This window comes from Pundamilia nyererei, unplaced genomic scaffold, assembly GCF_000239375.1.
Source record: "Pundamilia nyererei isolate P.nyererei 1_Seehausen unplaced genomic scaffold, PunNye1.0 scaffold00011, whole genome shotgun sequence".
In the NCBI taxonomy this organism is placed as follows: Eukaryota; Metazoa; Chordata; class Actinopteri; order Cichliformes; family Cichlidae; genus Pundamilia; species Pundamilia nyererei.
The window spans coordinates 2639074-2657351 of record NW_005187412.1 but is presented as its reverse complement, the minus strand read 5'-3'; the positions used below and the strand labels follow the sequence as shown (position 1 = coordinate 2657351).

The window sequence follows — 18278 nt, the reverse complement described above, 5'->3', positions numbered from 1 at the left end:
ATGCCAGAAAACACTGGGGCCAGCTCGTTTGCACAGTGTCTGAGGGTGGCAGGAGACACACCGTCTGGGCCTGGAGCTTTTCGAGCATTCAGACTCTTTAGGACCTCAGCAGGATCATGTATTATGTCACAAAGCTCAGATCATCTCAAACTGGATTCTTGAACATGACAATGCTTCATAGTAGCTGGAGTAGCTGGTGTCATTAAAATATATGAACTTAGTAGCAGTGAAGCAAGCCGGCGGAGCCTCCACCTGAAACTGAATTTGAAGTTTTTGCAGCCCTGTATTAAAATAACCTACGCTCAACCCAGTAGAGCACCTTTAGGATGTGACAGATGTGCAGCCAACAAATCTGCAGAAACTGTGGTGCTGTCATGTCATCATGGAGCAAAATCCCTGCTGGAGGAACATTTCCAGCATCTTGTTGAATCTCTGCCACAAAAAATGGGCTAGTACCTATAAAGTTTGTGCTTTAGTACATCAGAATTAGTCAAATGTTTCAGAGGCCAAACTGACTCAGGTTTTCATTTCTGTTTGGATTTGCAGTGATTTAAATCAGTCCTGTTATCAGTAGTAGCCAACCTTTTCAAGGTGATCCTGGTGTTTCTCCAGTGAATCAAGGACGTCATTGCTAATGAAGGAAGTTTACCTGCTCCTGTCATGGTACACCTTATCTTGGCCTCATAAATACATAGTGAAAGATAACACACATCACACTGTGGACCGACTGTAAGTGCAGAAAAGAATGAGACTGGACGCAAGACGTTAACACAAAAGCTGAAAGTTCCTCAGAAGATTTGGAGAGGGACGAGAGAGGGAAGAAAGAAATATTACAGCTGTCTTTACTGAGCTGAGAGAAGGAAAGAGAACAGGTTTGCTGTGAAGCTCCATCATGGCCACTCTGAAGGAAAAGAGGACTTGCGGGCAGCGGTGTGAAGACTTCGGCCGCTTTGTCTGGAACTCGGAAAATGGGACGTTTATGGGAAGAACGCCAGAGAAATGGGGTAACAAGGACATGACTTCACTAACCTCTCCTGCATTAAATAGACTAGAATTTTTAAACCGCTTGCAACAAGTATTTTTCAGATTATTTAAAACATGCTGATAGCGCTCATTCAGTCAAGTTACATGTTAAAAATTGTCCTAATAACCTTTAAATCTTTTCTTTTCTTTTTGTCTGTATTTTATTTTGAATTGTTGCTGTGATCTGAGCTTTGTGACATGGTGCGCATGATGAGTACACTGTCCTCATAAAGGATTTGATGTGGTCAGCATTCTTGCTGACCACATCAAATCCTTTATGTCCTGAGTATTCTTACTACAGTATTCTTACTCAGGAATGCTGTGGTGTTTAAATGAAGCTCAGTTGGTACTAAGATGCCCAAAGCGTGCCAAGAAAGTATCCCCCATGCTGTTACACCACCACCATCCTGAACTGGATGGAGCCATGTTTTTATGGTGTTAATGCTAAATTCTGACCCTAAAATGTGAATGTAGCTGAAACGAGAGTCATCAGACCAGGAAACATTTTTCCATCTTCTACTGACCAGTTCTTCCCATCCGTTAACGTTTCATGCTCTTAGCTAACAGGAATGGCACCAGATGTGGTCTTCTCCTGCTGTAGCCCATCTGCTACCATTAAGGTTTGGTGTGTTGAGGGCTCTGACCCTAGATTCAAATGTCACAGCAGAAATTGAAACTGTGTGAAGCTGTAACTCAGCTTCCTGTTCTTCAATGACAGGAATGGCACCGAGTGTGATCTTTTGTTGTTGTAGGTTTAATTTGCTGTCTTTCAGAGGTACTTTTCTGCAGAACTTGCTTGTAACAAGTAAATATTTGAGTTACTAATTCCTTTCTATCAGTTTAAAGCAGTCTGACCTCTGGCATCAACAAGGCACTGTCACTCTCTGGATGTTTTCTGTTTTCGGCCCTTTCTCTGTAAACCCTCTTTAAATCATATAAGTCGGGTCCGATTGGCTCGTTACACATTTACATTAAAGGGCAGTTGAAAGGCTGTACCTAATGAAGTGGCCGGTGAGTGTAGTTGTTTTTCTTTCACATAAAACATAAAAGGCCTCAACAGTATCTGTGTGTGTGTGTTTGCTGAAAGACACGCGTGATCCCGGTCACATGTCATGCACTCCTAGAGCAGCGAGAGATAAGTAATGATAAGTTTTGTGCACCCTTCTCTGCTTGACCTTACAATGAGATTAAATTCAGTTTGCAGCAGCAGAGGACACCTTGACCTCTGCGTTTCCACATTAGGCAGAGCTGCCTTGCTAGTGTGTGCAGTAAATATTCTTTCTCTCAGTCTGATTTTCCAAGCTTCAGAGTGAGCAACATTGATAACTAAAACACTTATTGACGTACCCATAAAGGTGTGTTAATAAACTCCTTCCTTCACAGTGTACATTAGTCTGTACTATGTGGCCTTCTACGTCATCATGACGGGGCTCTTTTCTTTGGCGATCTGGGTCCTCATGTACACCATCAGTCCCTACAAACCTGACTACCAAGATCGACTAACATCACCAGGTTACATAAATCATGAATACATAAATACATAAATAATCACAAAAGATATCTCAGTGCCTCATAAGCATCTGTTTTCCCACTCAGGGGTGATGGTGTGGCCGGACACATACGGAGAGGAAGACGTTGAAATCTCCTACAACACGTCAGAGAAGGCCAGCTGTATGGAAATGGCCAACATCCTTCACGACTTCCTGAAGCGTTAGTGTTCCCATACACGATTTATTCTGCATTATGTAACTTTTAACGTGCACATATGTCAAAGAAAATTTAAAAAAGACACCTGGCTCTGTTTTCACCTCTCTCTTTTTTAGCCTACAATGACACCAAGCAGCTGGAGTGCAACAACTACAACTGCACCAAGGGGAAGTACTTCATCCAGAAGACCTTCTCTGCCCCCCACCACACCAAGTGGGCTTGCCCCTTCACGCAGAGCATGCTGGGACCCTGCTCTGGAATTGAGGATCCGACTTTTGGCTACAACAGCACCATGCCTTGTGTCGTCATCAAGATGAACAGGGTGCGTTTGGTTTCACTCTGTCAGGATATTTAAGCTAGAAAAGCAATGACATCATATAATAACCAGAACTAAAAGCAAATGTTGTGTTTTGTCTGCAGATTATTGACTTTTTGCCTTCTAATAACACCGCTCGGCCCCCATATGTGAACTGCACCATACTGGTGAGCTGCATGCAGTTACTTTAAAGTAGTAAAGTAGTAGTATAATATCTGAATAAAGTAGTGGGTATAGGGTGACTCTATACTGTGGAAAAACACTGGATTCAACACATTTTCCACCTTTCACAGCTCTTTCCATCACACGCTTCCTGTCTGTTAATCTCCTGCCTTTTAAACTCATCAGCCACAGTTTAACAAAGATTCACAAAATGAATCAAGATCTTCTTTCAATGAAAGAAAACTCTGTTTCTGTTTGGATGTAGGATGGAGAGGACAGTGTGGCAAAAATAGAATATTTCCCAGACGGTGGAATCATGGATCCCTCCTACTTCCCATACTATGGAAATCTAGCACAGGTAAGACAGCAGATAATGATCTAATATTCAGGAGGCTTCTTCCATGTACAGTAACCTTCATTTGCTTTTAGCACAAATACATAAAAAGGGTGAAACACCAGCCTGATACACAGAAATAATGAAACTGGTCACTCTGTGCTTTCTTAACCTCATTACTTACTTAATTTGATAACATGAGTTGAACTGAAGAACAAAGATGAAACATATTAGTGGAGCATACAGGATGCAGAGCATGGCTATGTGCTGAAAGGCTGCAGAGACCTGGGTTTAATTCAGCCTGGACCAAATTTCCTGCCCATTCTCAACCATTTTGTCCAATAAAGGCTAAATATAGGAAAACACTAGAGGCGTTTTATTTTGCTATGGAGATCACACCCTGGGATTTTCATCTATAATGGCCTGGATGAGCCAAATACAGACAAAACTACAGTTATGGTATTTGGCCCTAAAACACAGCCAGACATTTACTCTGGGTGGAACTACTTTGATCTTCAGTGCTTTGACCAGAACTCGCTCTTTAAACGAATGTTTGTGTCTCCCTTTGTTCACATGCACAGAAGTGCTAAAATTAGAAACATCGTGTCTCATTTGCTTTGATCTCTGGATGTCAGATATGGACACCGAATTCACAATCCTCTTTGTTGAGTGCTTGTTCACTGATGATTGTTGGATTGTTGGAGTTTTTTATTTATACTGTTGCAGGTTCTCTACCATTATTTTATCATAAGAGTCTTGAGATGATTCGGTGCCACATCATAAGCACTTTTTTTTCTGTTCAGGTACCCTCGTTCTTATGTTGCACTTGGGTAAGGAACCAACACTCTGCCTCTTCTTCTTTCTTTCTTTCTTTTACAGCCTACTTATGTCAACCCACTGGTGGCCGTTCGGTTCAGCCTGGTCGGAGAGAAGGAAGCCAAGATCCAGTGCAGAGTGGTGTCTGAAAAGATCAGCTACGAAAACATCCACGACCCCTATGAGGGGAAAGTCGTCTTTTACCTCAAAGCAGTGAAATGAACCATGTCAGATAGTCACACAGTACCACTACTCACCTGCTAGTATCATGTATCTGGATCTGTAGGGATACTTATCAAACCGCCTTTAAGCCACTTGTATTCAACTTAAGCAGTCTATAGACCTAAGTTTCCAAGTAATTTATTAATGTTGTTGCAAAATAAATTGTAAGATCTAGAAATCTGAAGGAGCAAAATTCTAGCGTTGTGACCTCCAAATGTGTCCTTAGAAACAGTGGATAAATGTATTTAAGCAACATAATGAAGAGTCTGAATAATAACAAATAAAATGATATGAACAATTATATAGTTTTGACTATGAGAATGAGCAAAATCAGAACGGTCACTTCTGAATAATAAAAATCTGAGTATCAGCTGTAGAGTGTCTGTAACTGGCTGCCGTCTCCTCGAGATAATAGGATGATGACAGTGAGGAGGTTTCTCAGGGATGTGCTGACTGCAGACTTTGTAAGTTATCAGCTTACACGGTGCAAGCATGCTGGTGTGCACACATACAGAGACACAGACGGACACGTGTAGGTGTGTCTCACATTATTATTATTGAGGTTTCCTGAGGTCTCGTAAGCCCGCTGTCGTTTTCTTGGAAAGGATTACTGTGTTTGGTGACGAGTGAATGTTTTAATCACGTGGACAGACACACATGAACGCTTCTATAAACATTCATGTGGAACTAAATATTCCACAGTCATCTGTTAGTGGTATTATAACAAAGTGGAGGCAATAGGGAACAACAGCCACAACAAGGTAGGCCACGTAGAACCACAGCAGGTTCGGTGTGGAAGAACTTGACTGGCCTGCACAGAGTCCTGAGCTCAACCCCACACCTGAGCCAGGCCTTCTCATCCAACATCAGTGTCTGACCTCACAAATGGATGAATGGACAAAAATTCCCACACGTTCCTCAATCCTGTGGAAAGCCTTCCCAGGAGAGATGAAGCTGTTAGAGATGTAAATGGTTGACCAACATCATATTAAACCCGACGAATCTAGAAGGGGATGTCGCTCAAGTGTATATGCGTGTGAAGACATACGAGTGTATGTAATACACTTGTATGTCGTATGTCCTCCACACCATTACACCATCTGGTTTTGTTTTTTCAGATCATTCTCTGTAAACACTAGAGACGGCTGTGTGGGAAAATCCCGGCATCCTGATCTGATGATTGGTTTGAACTTCAGCAGGTGGTCTTAACCATGCGATTGGCTGATTAGAGATTTGCAACTGAACAGGCGTAGCTAACAAAGTTCCTGATTATTGTAGATTTTTTCAGAAATGAACCTCTTAAGCAACTTTTTGCGTCTCTACAACACAACTACAGTTAATTAATTGCCAAGTTTCCCAGTGCAATTACTGGATCAAAGGAGGAAAGCAAACACGAGACCAAATAAATTCTTTGTTGTCATCTTCTTTTTAATAAATAAAATGAATTTAGCAGTTTAGAAATACACAATCATGAATGAAAACAGCACTTCTTTATGACTTGTAGTGTCTGCCATGACCACCAACACACATGTATGTAAACAGAAAAGAAAGAAACAGTATCTGAGAATCATATTAAAATATTCAGTAACCTGGCTGTTGGACACATTTACATTGCACTTTATGGAATATAAGACACTAACAGCACAAGATGAGCAGGAATACACTCCTCAAAGTCTTGTTTTTAGTGCAGAGAAGTGTTGAGCAGGCACATAAGTTTGACATTCAGGGTTAACTAGTGCATTTTGTATTCAAACGTAACGTCAGCGAAGAGTTGTCATTAGTGTCTGATGCATTTCTGCTCCTAAAATCATGTATTTCATTATCTACCTTCTGAGTTTGTTAGTAGTGTGACCTACCACGGTGTTCTGACAAAAGAGTAACAAACTACAGTCTTCAGAGAGTGCTATTATAGCAAAATTCACAGTAGCACGATGATCAGAATAACCCACTTCTGATTAAATACAGCACACAGAAGGTTTTTACGTCAGTCAGAAGCACAATCTGTCATCTACGATAACCAAGAGCCGAAGAAGACAAAGTGAACAGTAATATAGTCATCTAGAAGAACGACGGAGGTCGTTTTACATAATACAAAAAAAATACTTCCCAAATATTTCACCTATTCATAAGATCACAAAACAATATATGGAGATGTGTTGAACTGTCATGTGATTTCTACATGGAGGAGGCAAATCTAAGGTTCAAATTGCATAAGTGACGGAATGACTGATGAAACAAGTGTCTGAAAATAAGAAGAAAGGCATTTCTGACATCAAAAGCGTCACAGCGTAAAGGATCTCTTATCTGTTGTGCTTCTCCTCAAAACATGTGCTTTCTATCAAAGGTTTTTTGTAAGTAGCAGACACCACCGAGCCTTACAGATGTTTCCAGATTACATGTAAAACTATTTCAGCATGTGATATTAAAATACAGTATAGTTTATCTAGCACATACACTACATGTTACACCAATTTGGACCATACCTAGGATGGAGAAACTGTAATGAAGGCTTTTTTAACAGTCAGAAGCAGGCTTTGATTAAGGACCTCAAGTCACTCTCCTCTAAAGCAGCAGATTGAGTCAGTACAAGAAGAAGAAGAAGAAGAAGAAAAAGAGGGAGATTTGGTCCTGCATAAATAAAACTTCTTGTTATGCCACTGTTATTTCTGCAAAACTCAAACGAGAACCCTTTGGCGCTGAAGTCAGTGTGGTCATGTGACTGGTCTGCGTTCGGTGCGGGGAACCCATCTGTGTGTGGTAACCTTCCAGAGCAGCGGAGCCAGCAGCAGACTGAGAGTGGTGACGCTGAGGACCAGCAGGTACACCTGCACAGAGCCAGAGAGGCAAACCAAATAAAGATCCAATAATCAGATGGCGAAATGTCATTAACACAGACTTTGAATAAAGCTAATTTAACACTCTTTTGATTTATTCCACAATGATACCCCAGGGAGAGAGATGGATGTTCTTAAATGCCAAGATATCAGTGACATAGACGGTCGTCCTAGTCACGATTCTTTACGATGCAAAGATTATTGCGTCATTATAGGATTAGCTTAGATCAGAGATAATAGGTCTTTTGGCTAAAAACTAACCAATGCAGTTGGTTCTTCTTTGTAAATAGACAATGGATGATTGACACTACACATGAAGATCTGCCCAGCTACTGTTCAAACCTGTTTTTGGGAGGGGCAGCCAATCAGAAGAAAACTGGCTGAAAGGGAGGGGCGAGTCAGCTACAGCTCAGAATAACATAAAAGTATTGACCTGGAACAGGGTATTATAGGTCTCGTCTAATTCTGCTTTAAACAATCATTAATAAATGATTATTTAAGGCAGTCACTGACCTCTCTGGAGATGATGCCAGCTCGACGCGCACGACTGCCCAGGACGAAGGAGAACTCGCTGACCTGAGCGAGGCCAGCAGAGACGATCCACTGTATGTGCCGAGACCCTGGAGGCAAGATTGCTGACAGCACGAGTACGGCCATCATAAACTGGAAGGAAATAAGGAGTCAAATGAAGCAGAAACTGGAGCTAGACAAAGAAAAGCAAAAAACAAAGACAAAACACAGGAGTAGTCTGTACCTTCATAATGACGAGTGTGAGAGTTAGCGCCAGCAGGATGGTGAGTTCATACAGCACAAATGTCGGGAACACGTGGAAACCTGCAGCATCACACAGACACACACTTACCATTCAGTAAAGTCACGGTAAACAATACAAAACTAACGCAACACCAAGGTCAGATCAGTCACATGATCGCGTTCAGGCTAACCGATAGAAGCAAAGAAGATGATGGCAAGGAAGTCTCTGATCGGCTCGATGCATCCCATGACCTCTGCTGTGACCATGTGACCCTGTGAGGACAGCAAAGCTCCAGCCAGGAAACAACCGAGCTCCATGGAAACATCCAGCACCTCAGTTACCTGCAGCATGAGTCAGCAAGAAAAGAACCAGCACAGACACACGACGGGTTAGACAAGAACATGAAATACATAATAAGTGAATAAAGTGAGATCTTTATCTAAAAGAAAAGGTTAAAAACAGACAGCATACTGTCAGCATGAAAAAGACAAAAGCTGCCATCCCCAGCACCAGGATCTCCCTGTTGCCTTTGCTCTCAGTGTGAAGCTTCTTGTAAAAGGGGCCAATCAGGAATGATCTGAAGAGCAAGCAGAGCAGCAGCACAGCAGCCAGCGACACCAGGACCTGGGCCAGGAGATAGAGCACGTGGAGGCTGCCATACAGGAAGCTGCGGTGCACAGAGGGAAGAGTTTACAATGCTGTGTGCGTGTTTACACAGAGCACACATGCAGTAACAACAGAAGGACCAACACACCCGTCCAACTCTCCACTTTGTGCCTGGATCAGAGTCGGCATGACAGCGATGAAGAGGCCGAGCTGAACATCTTGCATCACCAACATCCCAAGGAGAACGCTGCTGTAGTCCAGCTCAGCTGCCACACACACACAAACACGTTAATGATCACTGGCTAAGGAAAACACTCCTAGTAATCAGTATTGTATAAGCGGATGTAGTGTGATATTAAATTTGCCTACATTAAAATGTGTAAATTACCTAGAGTAATGGCATGGGAAAAGGCCTGTGGATAAGCAAGCTGCTCTTAAATGTAAAATAAATGTGATTTTTCTTCACTGTGAGCAAAAATCATTTACCACTGCTGTGCTAGCAGAAGTCAACACAGGCATGCAGGTCACAAAATCCTACTCAGCTATATACTATCAGAGGTAAGGGAGGATCTGCTGAATGCTACTGTAACTGGTATCTGAGGTATGCTTAACTTTCTGGAATGTGGCCAGAGGGATAAATATAGATTTTCTCTGTTTTTTATCTTTGAAATGGAAGTAGTGAAGAGGAAAAACCAGCTAGTCACATCTCATAGCAATTAAATGCAACCTGTTCTCTTCATGTAACAGACACACACGATCTGTTTCCCTCAAACGCTTTAAACAATCTAATGAGAAGACTTTCAAAACACTTGTGTGAAAGTGCATACTTCTAAGGTTTTATTATAGAACATAACCCCTTAGCAGGTCATAAACTAGGTTAGTACAACCGCAAGCAACATCAGCCTCAGGTAAACAACAATACAAAATATTATACCATATCATTATTTATTGAACAAAACTACAGGAAAATGCAGAAGCAGTGTGTGGAAAAACTAAGCACACTTTCCTGCTTTCATAGGAATTAGGAGGTAAGTAGCATTCAGGTACTGCTAATCAGATACATTTAACTGATCATCAGCAAGTGTGATCACCTCTATGAAAGCAGAATTTTTGTCAGTTTGCTGGTCTTGAGCGTTTCTCCTGCTAAAGGTGGTTCTAAAACCTAGAAGCTGTATGAGGTGGATCACCTCATACAGCTTCTGCATTTTGGCTTCATTCTTACAAAATACACAAGGACACTGTGTAATGTATCATGCGTTATTGTTCATCTGATACTGTATTTACCTAATTTTAGGACCTGGTAATAACCAGATGATTGCTTTATTATGTCCTGACACATAAAACACAAACCTTCCTTATCTCCTCTGCTTCCTCCTGCCAGGAAGCGGGACACCAGTGGAGTGCTGGACAAGGACAAACAAGTAGAGATGAAGACAGTCTGGGTGGGTCGAATATGCAGGACTTGTCCCCACAGCAAACCGGCTCCTACCATCAGCAGACTCAAAGAGCAGGAACCCTGAACTGAAATCTTCCATACCTATGCACACATAGACAGGTTGATGAGTGGATGATGACTGTCCATAAAGTAAGTAACAGAGGCTTTAAAAACAAATGGTATTAAAACAACTAGACTGTGAGCAATAGTGGATTTTACAGAAACATTCTAATACTGATGTGGAATTAAATCTAGATGTATCAGCCAATATTCTTCAGCATGTCCGCTGCTACTTAAACTTTTTCTAAATTATCCCAAGCATAAAAAAAGCTTCTATATTAGCACAAACTGGACAGTAATTACACATTACATTGGCAAACATCAGCTGCTAACATCCAATATATGTCTGCGTAGTTTCTCGGTCATCCAGGTCACTGCTGTTTAAGGAGGTTAGAAAGAAAGCGACCAGACTTCTTTAAGTTTTCTTTTAAAATCATTTCTCTTCTCATCCAAGAGGCTTCTTCACTTCTAAAACCAAAAGGTTGAGAGTCCCAGGTATTTAAACCCTTGTGCGGTTTTCAAAAAACGTAAAGTCCAGTCGCCTTCTTTTCAGCTCTAATAATATACCAACCAGGCTCTAAACCAGGGGTCTCCAACTCCAGTCCTCAAGGGCCGCTGCCCTGAAACTTTTCCATGCGTCCCTGCTGCAACACACCTGAATACGACTAGTAGGTCATTAGAAGGACTCTATAGAACCTGACTGCATGCTGAGGTGGCAACTCAGCCATTTGATTCATGTTCCAGTAGCTCATGAGTGAATGAACATGGTGCAATAAAAGTACATTATTCCTAACACTTACATTTACTTAAACTGACATGAGTAGGGTTAGGGGTTGCCACCTCAGCATGCAGTCAGGTTCTATAGTCTTGCTAATGACCTACTAATCGTATTCAGGTGTGTTGCAGCAGGGTCGCATGGAAAGGTTTCAGGACAGCGGCCCTCGAGGACTGGAGTTGGAGACCCCTGCTCTAAACCAAACATTGAAGGACATAAAAGTATTGTTTTAAAAGTTGCTTTCATACTGATGTTGGTTAATTCGTGTCATGCTGCACCACCGCAATACAACACACAGAACAGTTTGACCATGTCATTGGCATCAGTGCCAGACTTGCCTTTGCCTTTGCATTATTCCAAAAGCAAAATCTTCTTCATTTACCTTTCTGAGGCGCTCAGGTGAGAACTCCAGTCCGACCACAAAGAGAGTGAAAAACACACCCAACTCCCCGAGAGTCTCCACCTGAACCATAGACTGCAACAAGCAAAGCCGAGCACAGATATAAACAACAAGCACAGAAAGTAGAAAAAAAGACTGATTTTTAAAAAAATTTATTACAGTCTCGCTCTCACACACCTTGATGCTGTTGAGCCCAGAAGGACCAAGCAGGACCCCGCAGATGATATATCCAAACATGGGAGGAAGACCCGCCAGAGTGCAAATCCAGCCACAGGGCAGAGACAACATCACCACTGAAACCAAGTCCTGCACATACATGTTTAAAAAAAAACGTCAATACTGACTCAAAACGACTCAAAACAAATTAATACAGAGTATCTGCTTCTTATACACGTGAGGAATGACTGACTTTGATAAAGTGGTGGTCGGCTCTCGGCATTGTTGAGTCTCGCGGTTTAGTCAGAACATACTGGTTGTTCTGCGAGTCAATGAGCATGCTCAGTCCCAGGTCATCCTCCACTTCCTTTTGCCTGGACTTGTTCTTCCTCTTGCTTCCATTCTCTTCGTCGTCTTCCACTCTCAGCACGGCCTCTACGTTCACTCCTTTCATCTACACAGCACACAGCACGGAAGGAGCTACAATCACTATCATCTTCAGTTTTTGAGTAACCAAAATATGTGACAGTGACTGTCTGCAGACCTGCTTGTTGTTGTCAAAGGCGTGCTCTTCGATCTCCTCCTCAAGTCGGTCGGCTGCCTTCCTGACATCCTCCAGGATCTCATCCAGGATGGACAGAGTCTTGTTCTGGGCCAAAGCGCTTTTAACAGCTTCCTGCTGATGCTTCTCAGCCGCCACCAGCTCCACGTACTCCTGTTCTTCCTGAAGTGAGATAAGAGGGGCCATGCATATGTTAGGAGAGATGAATGTAGGAAATGTGTATTAAAGATTCAGTCTTACATTTTGAGGTCTGTAGGATGATCATATCAACAGTCTCCTATATTCACACAGGACTTATTTGATAATAAATTTACATTTTGGATAGTCTTTTTGGAAGTTTCCATTTCTGCTACAGGTCTCTTCCTGTTAAAAGATAGTTTTTTCTTTCCACTGTCACCAAAGAGCTTGCTCATAGTGGGTCATCTGATTGTTGGGCTTCTGATATTTCCCTGTCCTTTGAAAAACTGAGATACAAATAATGAAACACAGCTGACTTCACCTTTATGGCTGCCTCCCTGAGGGCCTCCAGCCTTTGTCTGCTGCTCTCCTTCATGTTGACCACATCCTTGTAGTCTCCCTGTAGCGCTCTCTGCAGGCTGTGCAACGCCTGGAACACGAGGTGCTCGCTCTCATTCAGCTCCTTCTGCAAAACCTCCAGAGTGTGAACCTTAATGCAGACAAACAGAAACTTGTCAATCGGTAAAATGTCTCTGGGTCATCTTTCACTGAAGCCACCGTGTGCAGTGCAGTTTACAATTCTTCATCGGAGACTGGACATGACAAACAGGACAAAACAGATTGTGATGAAGCAGGTTACAATAGGATGAAGGTGCATTTTATGTGACTCTCGGCACACATCAGAAGAGGCACTTAAACACAATAAAACAACTGAATGCACACTATCCGTATATGCAGAATAAATATGTGCAGAAAGTCACATGTTAAATTTAGATTGATGTCACAGCTCTAGGGAAGAAACTGGCTCTCAGTCTGGTGTTGTGTTTTAGTGAGTTAACCAGAAGGCATTTCATTCAGATCGTTTCAGAGGTAAACTCGAAAAAAAAAACTTTGAAGATTTGAAGAAAGCACATTAAATTTAAATGCGTTTTCAGCTTGGTCTGGTATAAAAGTCTAAAAGTGGTGCTTAGCTATTTCTCCTGTTAGTTGTTTTAATCAAACCAGTCATCTTATCGCTACATGCACAAATCATAGGAAACATGAATTATAAGCATGCACAGTCATTCTGTGCAACAGTCAGAGAGGCAAACAGTTTAGAGACCTAAAGAATTACAGGTTATGCAAAAGTTAAATGTCTCTAACTCTTCAGTGGATAACAATTTGAAAGGAGCTCTTGGCTCCATTAGATTGCTTTTTCTCAGTCTGGTACCTGGAAGTGTTTCTCAGTCTCTGAAAGGCTCCGGTCTTTCCCAACAGCATCGGCAGCAGCCTCCAGCTTCTTGAAAACCACATTTTTCTGACGTAGGAGGCCCACCAGCCGCTTGCAGTTACCAGCCACCCAGCTCTGCCCGTGTGTGGCCCTGTTACTTCGATAGAGCTTGACAGCATGCTGGGCCACCTGGTCTTTGTGGACCACGGCAGATGCCCCTGCCAGGCTGAGGCACAGCAGCCAACATACAGCCTGCATCCAAAGTCCTACTTGTGTCTTCACCAGGGTGTGAGGGGGACTGAAGACGGGTGTGAGGCCTGGATATGGAAAAGGTTGTATAGTATGACAGATTAAGATGGGTTGAGTGTCATTGTTTGGAGAGAAAAAAAATGAATACATTCAGTTTTTAATAATATAGTTTAGAGATTAAGTAAAGTGAAGCTACTTCAGGGAGAGCTAGTGAAAGTGCACACCAAAAGAGTTTAAAACAGAAATCTGCTGATGTTTTATAAAATCCAGTTTAAAAAAAAAAACAGACAATAAACTTCACTGCCCAGCTGAAACTTAAGCTTATTTCAGGTGCTTCATTGGGGTCATCACTTTGGGTGGATCCTAGAAATCTGATTTGCCACAGATATTTATGCTGGATGCACTTCGGGATACCACCCTCCCAGAGATTTATGTCTCCTCCTTCCTGGTTACAAACAGAGGATCTTTCAAATGTTAGGCAAATGTGTTAACCGCTACACTATGGAGACATAACTGTCCCAGAAATGCAATTAGTCTTTCTAGTTTTTTGCCTCTTTACCTTGTATGTAAGTATCTATTTGTGATTTTAAAGATCTAGATTTCCAGTAGGTTTAGTGCTGAGCTACAGACAGAGTGCTTATTAGGAAAATACGGAGAAAGGTACAAAAAAAAAATTGCTTGCGTATTTTTGGGGGGTATTTTTGGACTGCAACATGATCACAGACAAAGAGGAATGCTAGCTATGCCTTTTAAAGCAAAAAGAGTACTTGTCTCAAAATTTACGCTCAATTTATTAGTTACACCTGTTCAACTACTTGTTAATGCAAATATATCTATATATCAGCCAGTCATATGGCAAAAATTCAATGCATTTGTTGACATGGTTGAGACAACTTTCTGGAACTGAAGCTGAGCATCAAAATGGGAAACAAATGTGATTTAAGTAATCCCCTTAAAACCAAACTACCATCTACCCATCTCCCAATGGCTCCTTCCTGTAGGATAACACACCATCTCACAAAGCGCAAATAATCTCAAACTGGTTTCTTGAACATGACAATGAGTTCACTGCACTCAGATGGCCTCCACAGTCACCAGATCTCAATCCGTAGAGCACCTTTGGGATGTGGTGGAACATATGACTCAGATCATGGAGCCATGTGTGATGCTGTCATGTCAATTTGGACCAAAATCCCTCTCCCATGTTTCCAGCACTTTTTTTTTTAATATAAGCCATGAAGAATTAAGGCAGCTCTGAAAGCAAAGTGAGTGGTGTTATGTGAGATACAGTGTGTACTTATGCAACCTGTATATTTACTATTGTTATACCAACAGCCTGTTCAGTCTTTAAGCAGGGTGTGGTGGCAGCTGAACATGAGTTCCGTCTTGCTAGCAGTTCTTATTATTAAGCTTCACCTTAATGTGACTGAATGCTTAACCTGTAAAAATTTCCAGAGCTGCTTCCTCTGCTGCCTTCATCAAATACGCTGCAGTGTATATAGTGAGGAAAAGGACTGTATTTAAAAAAGAAACAACCAAAAAAAACAAAACATCCAGGTTGCTTTACATTTAATCTTTATCCACACCAACACTGAATACATTCAACTCACAGCCAAGGCAGTCTGCACTGTTGTGAGCATGAGTCAAGCTGAGAGATGTTTACTTTCCAAACTCCTCCTATGTCCTTCTTCCTTTGGGCTAGGCTGCAGATGCTCTGCCACTGCAGGTAGAAATCAGTAATACCACTGTTCCGTCTTGAGCTGCTGAAATGGACAAGCACACATACGCACACACAGGTTCTCAGATTTAAGGCATTACAAACTTGACAAAAGCCATGTCACCCTCAGAGAATTTAATGTAAACAAAACCAGAAGTGCAGTTTAAACATTTCCCCTACATTTCCTTTCACTTTACAAACGCTTGATCTATGAAAAAAGACCACGTATACACCATGAAAAACTAACAATGTTAAATGACTATATAACAGGTTATGTATGTTAAAAATAAAACACCAATGCCATTATAAACAGCCTCCGTTCTATTATTATTACTGACACAGTAACATTAAAGGTTAATGTTTTATTTGGTTTCGATAGAGTAGATTTTTTAAAATATAATACATTGCTTTGGATGACAAAGTCTTTGTTGTTGTAGTGATGTAAAAAGAAATACTCAAGTAAAATGAAAATGTTCCTTCCCACAGGTGATCTGCACTAAACTTTGGACTCGTACCTAAAACTTGAAGTTTTACCTTGTCAGGATGTGTATAAAAAACACATAAAAAATGGAGCCCAGACGTGTCAATGTAAAATAAAACGGGGAGGACATTTAGCTATCTTAATAACACACACCGCCAGGTATGAATGACATACCGAGGAAACAGCACGGACAGCCAGTGATATCACCCATTTTCTTCACTGTCCCAAACACAGATTACTCGACTTCTATGAGTGGGTATATCAGCAGAAACAGATGAGTAAAGAAATCACTACCTGCGAAATGTGTGTACTGTCCTGGCTCTCAACTCCACGACTGAAGGAGCAGCAGAAGAAGAAGGAAACAATCGTGCTGTTGTGCCGCACTACCACCACCCCTCCTCTCCTGCCACATAGCTGGAGACAGCGTCGGTGCAGGCGTTCACCGGTTTTTACTTGGCCACCAACTTCATGTTTACTCCGACCTCCGGGCCGTCGGTAGCAGTGTCGGGGCAGGCAGACAGGAAGGGGTAACAATACTTTTTTTCCCAGGTAGGTACAAACGCCCAGTCCCTAAAACAGCTGAGTTAGTTCTAGTGTGGCTAAAGTTGAATAAGCTGTTAGGTAAAGCTAAGTTAGCTTCCAAATTGCCCGGAGCTGTCAGACCAGCTCCAGCCAGCTGAGTCCACACACACACTTGTGACACAGCCGTTAACGCTATCTCAACTTTGCTAACATTAGCAAAGAAATGACAGTCGTGTGTGTCGACAGCGGATCCCCTCCCCATTTACACCAGGCGCAACTAAAACTAAACAACCCCTCCTCTGCTTTCAGAACATATTCCTGTCGATAAAAATTAAAGATCCATCTTCAGATTACTTCCGAAACATCTTTATCAGATTTGATATGGGAGTTGTAGTTCTCAAGTGTTTTGCGTTTTCGACTCGACTCTTGCGTCAAGTGCTTTTACGTTATGGTAGCGCTTCTCCGTTTTTTTCTTTTATTTTTCGGTTATGACACATTTTCACTGTTGTGTAAAGTCGTATTATTTCGGTGAAGCGAGAAAAAATACCGTTAAATTATCTCCACGCCTAGTTCTATGACCCGTCCCCCTCAACAAGGGTTATACTCACGGTGTAGTATCGCAGTAATACACGCGGAGTAATAATGAGACTTTTTAGGCAGTGTCAGAGACGTTGCACAATATTTAAGAATAAAACAAGTATTTTACCGAAGCGGGGATTGTATCTTGAATTTCAGCGGTGCTGAACTACATTACCCACGACTCCAATTGCCGTACAGTAGCCCAGTTCTTTTGCGCATGCGTGCCTGGGGGAAATTGGATCTCAAGTTGGCCAAAACAGCGGGTGATAAAAATGGTAGGTGAGATTAAAAATGAGAAACCGTTAGAGTTGTTTATCCCCGTTTATGAGCTCCTCAGACAGTAACAGCTGTCTCTGACGCTCAGGGGTCACCGCAGTGTGCGGGGTCGGGGTGTCCGCGGCCAAGTGTCGCATCGTCAGAGATGTGTGTGAGGAATGTGAGGGGAGACGGGAGGTCAGTTGTTGATGTTTTTGAGACGGGATGCATGCACTTGCGCCACGTACCTTTGCCTTTATGGGGTAGCTCGTCTGCGATGCTGACCCAGGTGAGGATACCCCGTGAAGGATCCCTCCCCCGTGCCTAGAAGGACCAGGTCGACGAGCTGTGGCCTGCCATAGTGCGTTTGCTGTTTGATCATCGCGTGGGTCAGGTCTGCAAAGACGGGCCACATGATCAAACAGCATATTCGTGGACTAACCGAACCTTGTGGCCGTGCATTTGCAAGTGCTAACATCAGCGCTGTGGCACACCTGGTTTCCAGCCTTTTACTTTTTAATTACATGCAAAGCTTAAAGTAGTGAGAGACCGCACAGCAAGTTTTCTGTGGAGTTTCTAGTGAAAGCCTCAACTTAAAGGGAAGTCTTTGCACTCTAGCGTACTCTAATAGCACTTACCCTGTATGTTTGAATGTTGGTGTGCAGTCTGATGATGCATGGCAGGATTACCAAAGCTGGCGAAGTGGGGGACCTGTCCTCCATTACCCCAGGACTTAGAGGGGTCCAGAATTTGTAATGTTGGTTTGATGAGCATTATTTGAATTTATATGCAGCTTGAAATATTTTAATTACTTGAAAGAAGGGCCTGTGTCTAGGGATGGGTATTGATAAGATTTTCACGATTCCGATTCCATTTTCGATTCTGTTTAACGATTCGATTCTTTATCGATTCTCTTATCGATTCTT

At 42.2% G+C, this 18278-nt stretch overlaps 3 protein-coding genes across 5 annotated transcripts in view; 2 read left to right on the top strand and 1 right to left on the bottom strand.

The window, feature by feature from the left end:
• Window positions 1-892: 892 nt before the first annotated feature.
• Window positions 893-4580, top strand: LOC102200794 (ATPase H+/K+ transporting subunit beta). The gene is made up of 7 exons (XM_005724192.1): window positions 893-1004; window positions 2407-2535; window positions 2620-2733; window positions 2847-3052; window positions 3151-3213; window positions 3474-3566; window positions 4422-4580. The coding sequence occupies exons 1-7, from the start codon at window positions 893-895 to the stop codon at window positions 4578-4580; spliced, it is 876 nt and encodes a 291-aa protein (XP_005724249.1).
• Window positions 4581-5987: 1407 nt separating this feature from the next.
• Window positions 5988-16355, bottom strand: tmco3 (transmembrane and coiled-coil domains 3). Of its 2 annotated transcripts, none has more exons than XM_005724188.1 (15): window positions 16291-16355; window positions 15409-15561; window positions 13550-13866; window positions 12662-12829; window positions 12145-12324; window positions 11854-12054; window positions 11622-11750; window positions 11427-11519; window positions 10125-10311; window positions 8923-9040; window positions 8640-8835; window positions 8359-8509; window positions 8169-8248; window positions 7928-8077; window positions 5988-7405 (listed from the first exon to the last, which is right to left on the bottom strand). In XM_005724188.1, the coding sequence occupies exons 3-15, from the start codon at window positions 13805-13807 to the stop codon at window positions 7292-7294; spliced, it is 2025 nt and encodes a 674-aa protein (XP_005724245.1). In that variant the 5' UTR covers window positions 13808-13866; window positions 15409-15561; window positions 16291-16355; the 3' UTR covers window positions 5988-7291. The 2 variants fall into 2 exon arrangements, with proteins under 2 accessions (XP_005724245.1, XP_005724246.1); XM_005724189.1 differs by lacking the exon at window positions 16291-16355 and adding an exon at window positions 16171-16196.
• Window positions 16356-16480: 125 nt separating this feature from the next.
• Window positions 16481-18278, top strand: part of dcun1d2b (DCN1, defective in cullin neddylation 1, domain containing 2b) — a 7189-nt gene continuing 5391 nt past the window's right edge. The window contains exon 1 of one of the 2 annotated variants that reach the window (XM_005724191.1): window positions 16481-16545. Coding sequence is in view for 1 of the 2 variants with exons in the window: in XM_005724190.1 (XP_005724247.1) it covers window positions 17370-17372 (3 nt within the window). In the remaining variant the exon portion in view is untranslated. Of the gene's footprint in view, window positions 16546-16879; window positions 17373-18278 lie in introns of those variants that run through there. The other variant, XM_005724190.1, reaches the window with a different exon arrangement.

Coding starts and splice junctions, on each gene's coding strand:
- tmco3 (XM_005724188.1), bottom strand. CDS start 13,807: ATGCAGGCTGTATGTTGGCTGCTGTGCCTCAGCCTGGCAGGGGCATCT. Junction 12,830..13,549: donor AGACTGAGAAACACTTCCAG/GTACCAGACTGA, acceptor GTCTGCATTAAG/GTTCACACTCTGGAGGTTTT. Junction 8,249..8,358: donor CATCTTCTTTGCTTCTATCG/GTTAGCCTGAAC, acceptor GTGATGCTGCAG/GTTTCCACGTGTTCCCGACA.
- LOC102200794 (XM_005724192.1), top strand. CDS start 893: ATGGCCACTCTGAAGGAAAAGAGGACTTGCGGGCAGCGGTGTGAAGAC. Junction 1,005..2,406: donor AAGAACGCCAGAGAAATGGG/GTAACAAGGACA, acceptor CTTCCTTCACAG/TGTACATTAGTCTGTACTAT. Junction 2,536..2,619: donor AGATCGACTAACATCACCAG/GTTACATAAATC, acceptor TTTCCCACTCAG/GGGTGATGGTGTGGCCGGAC.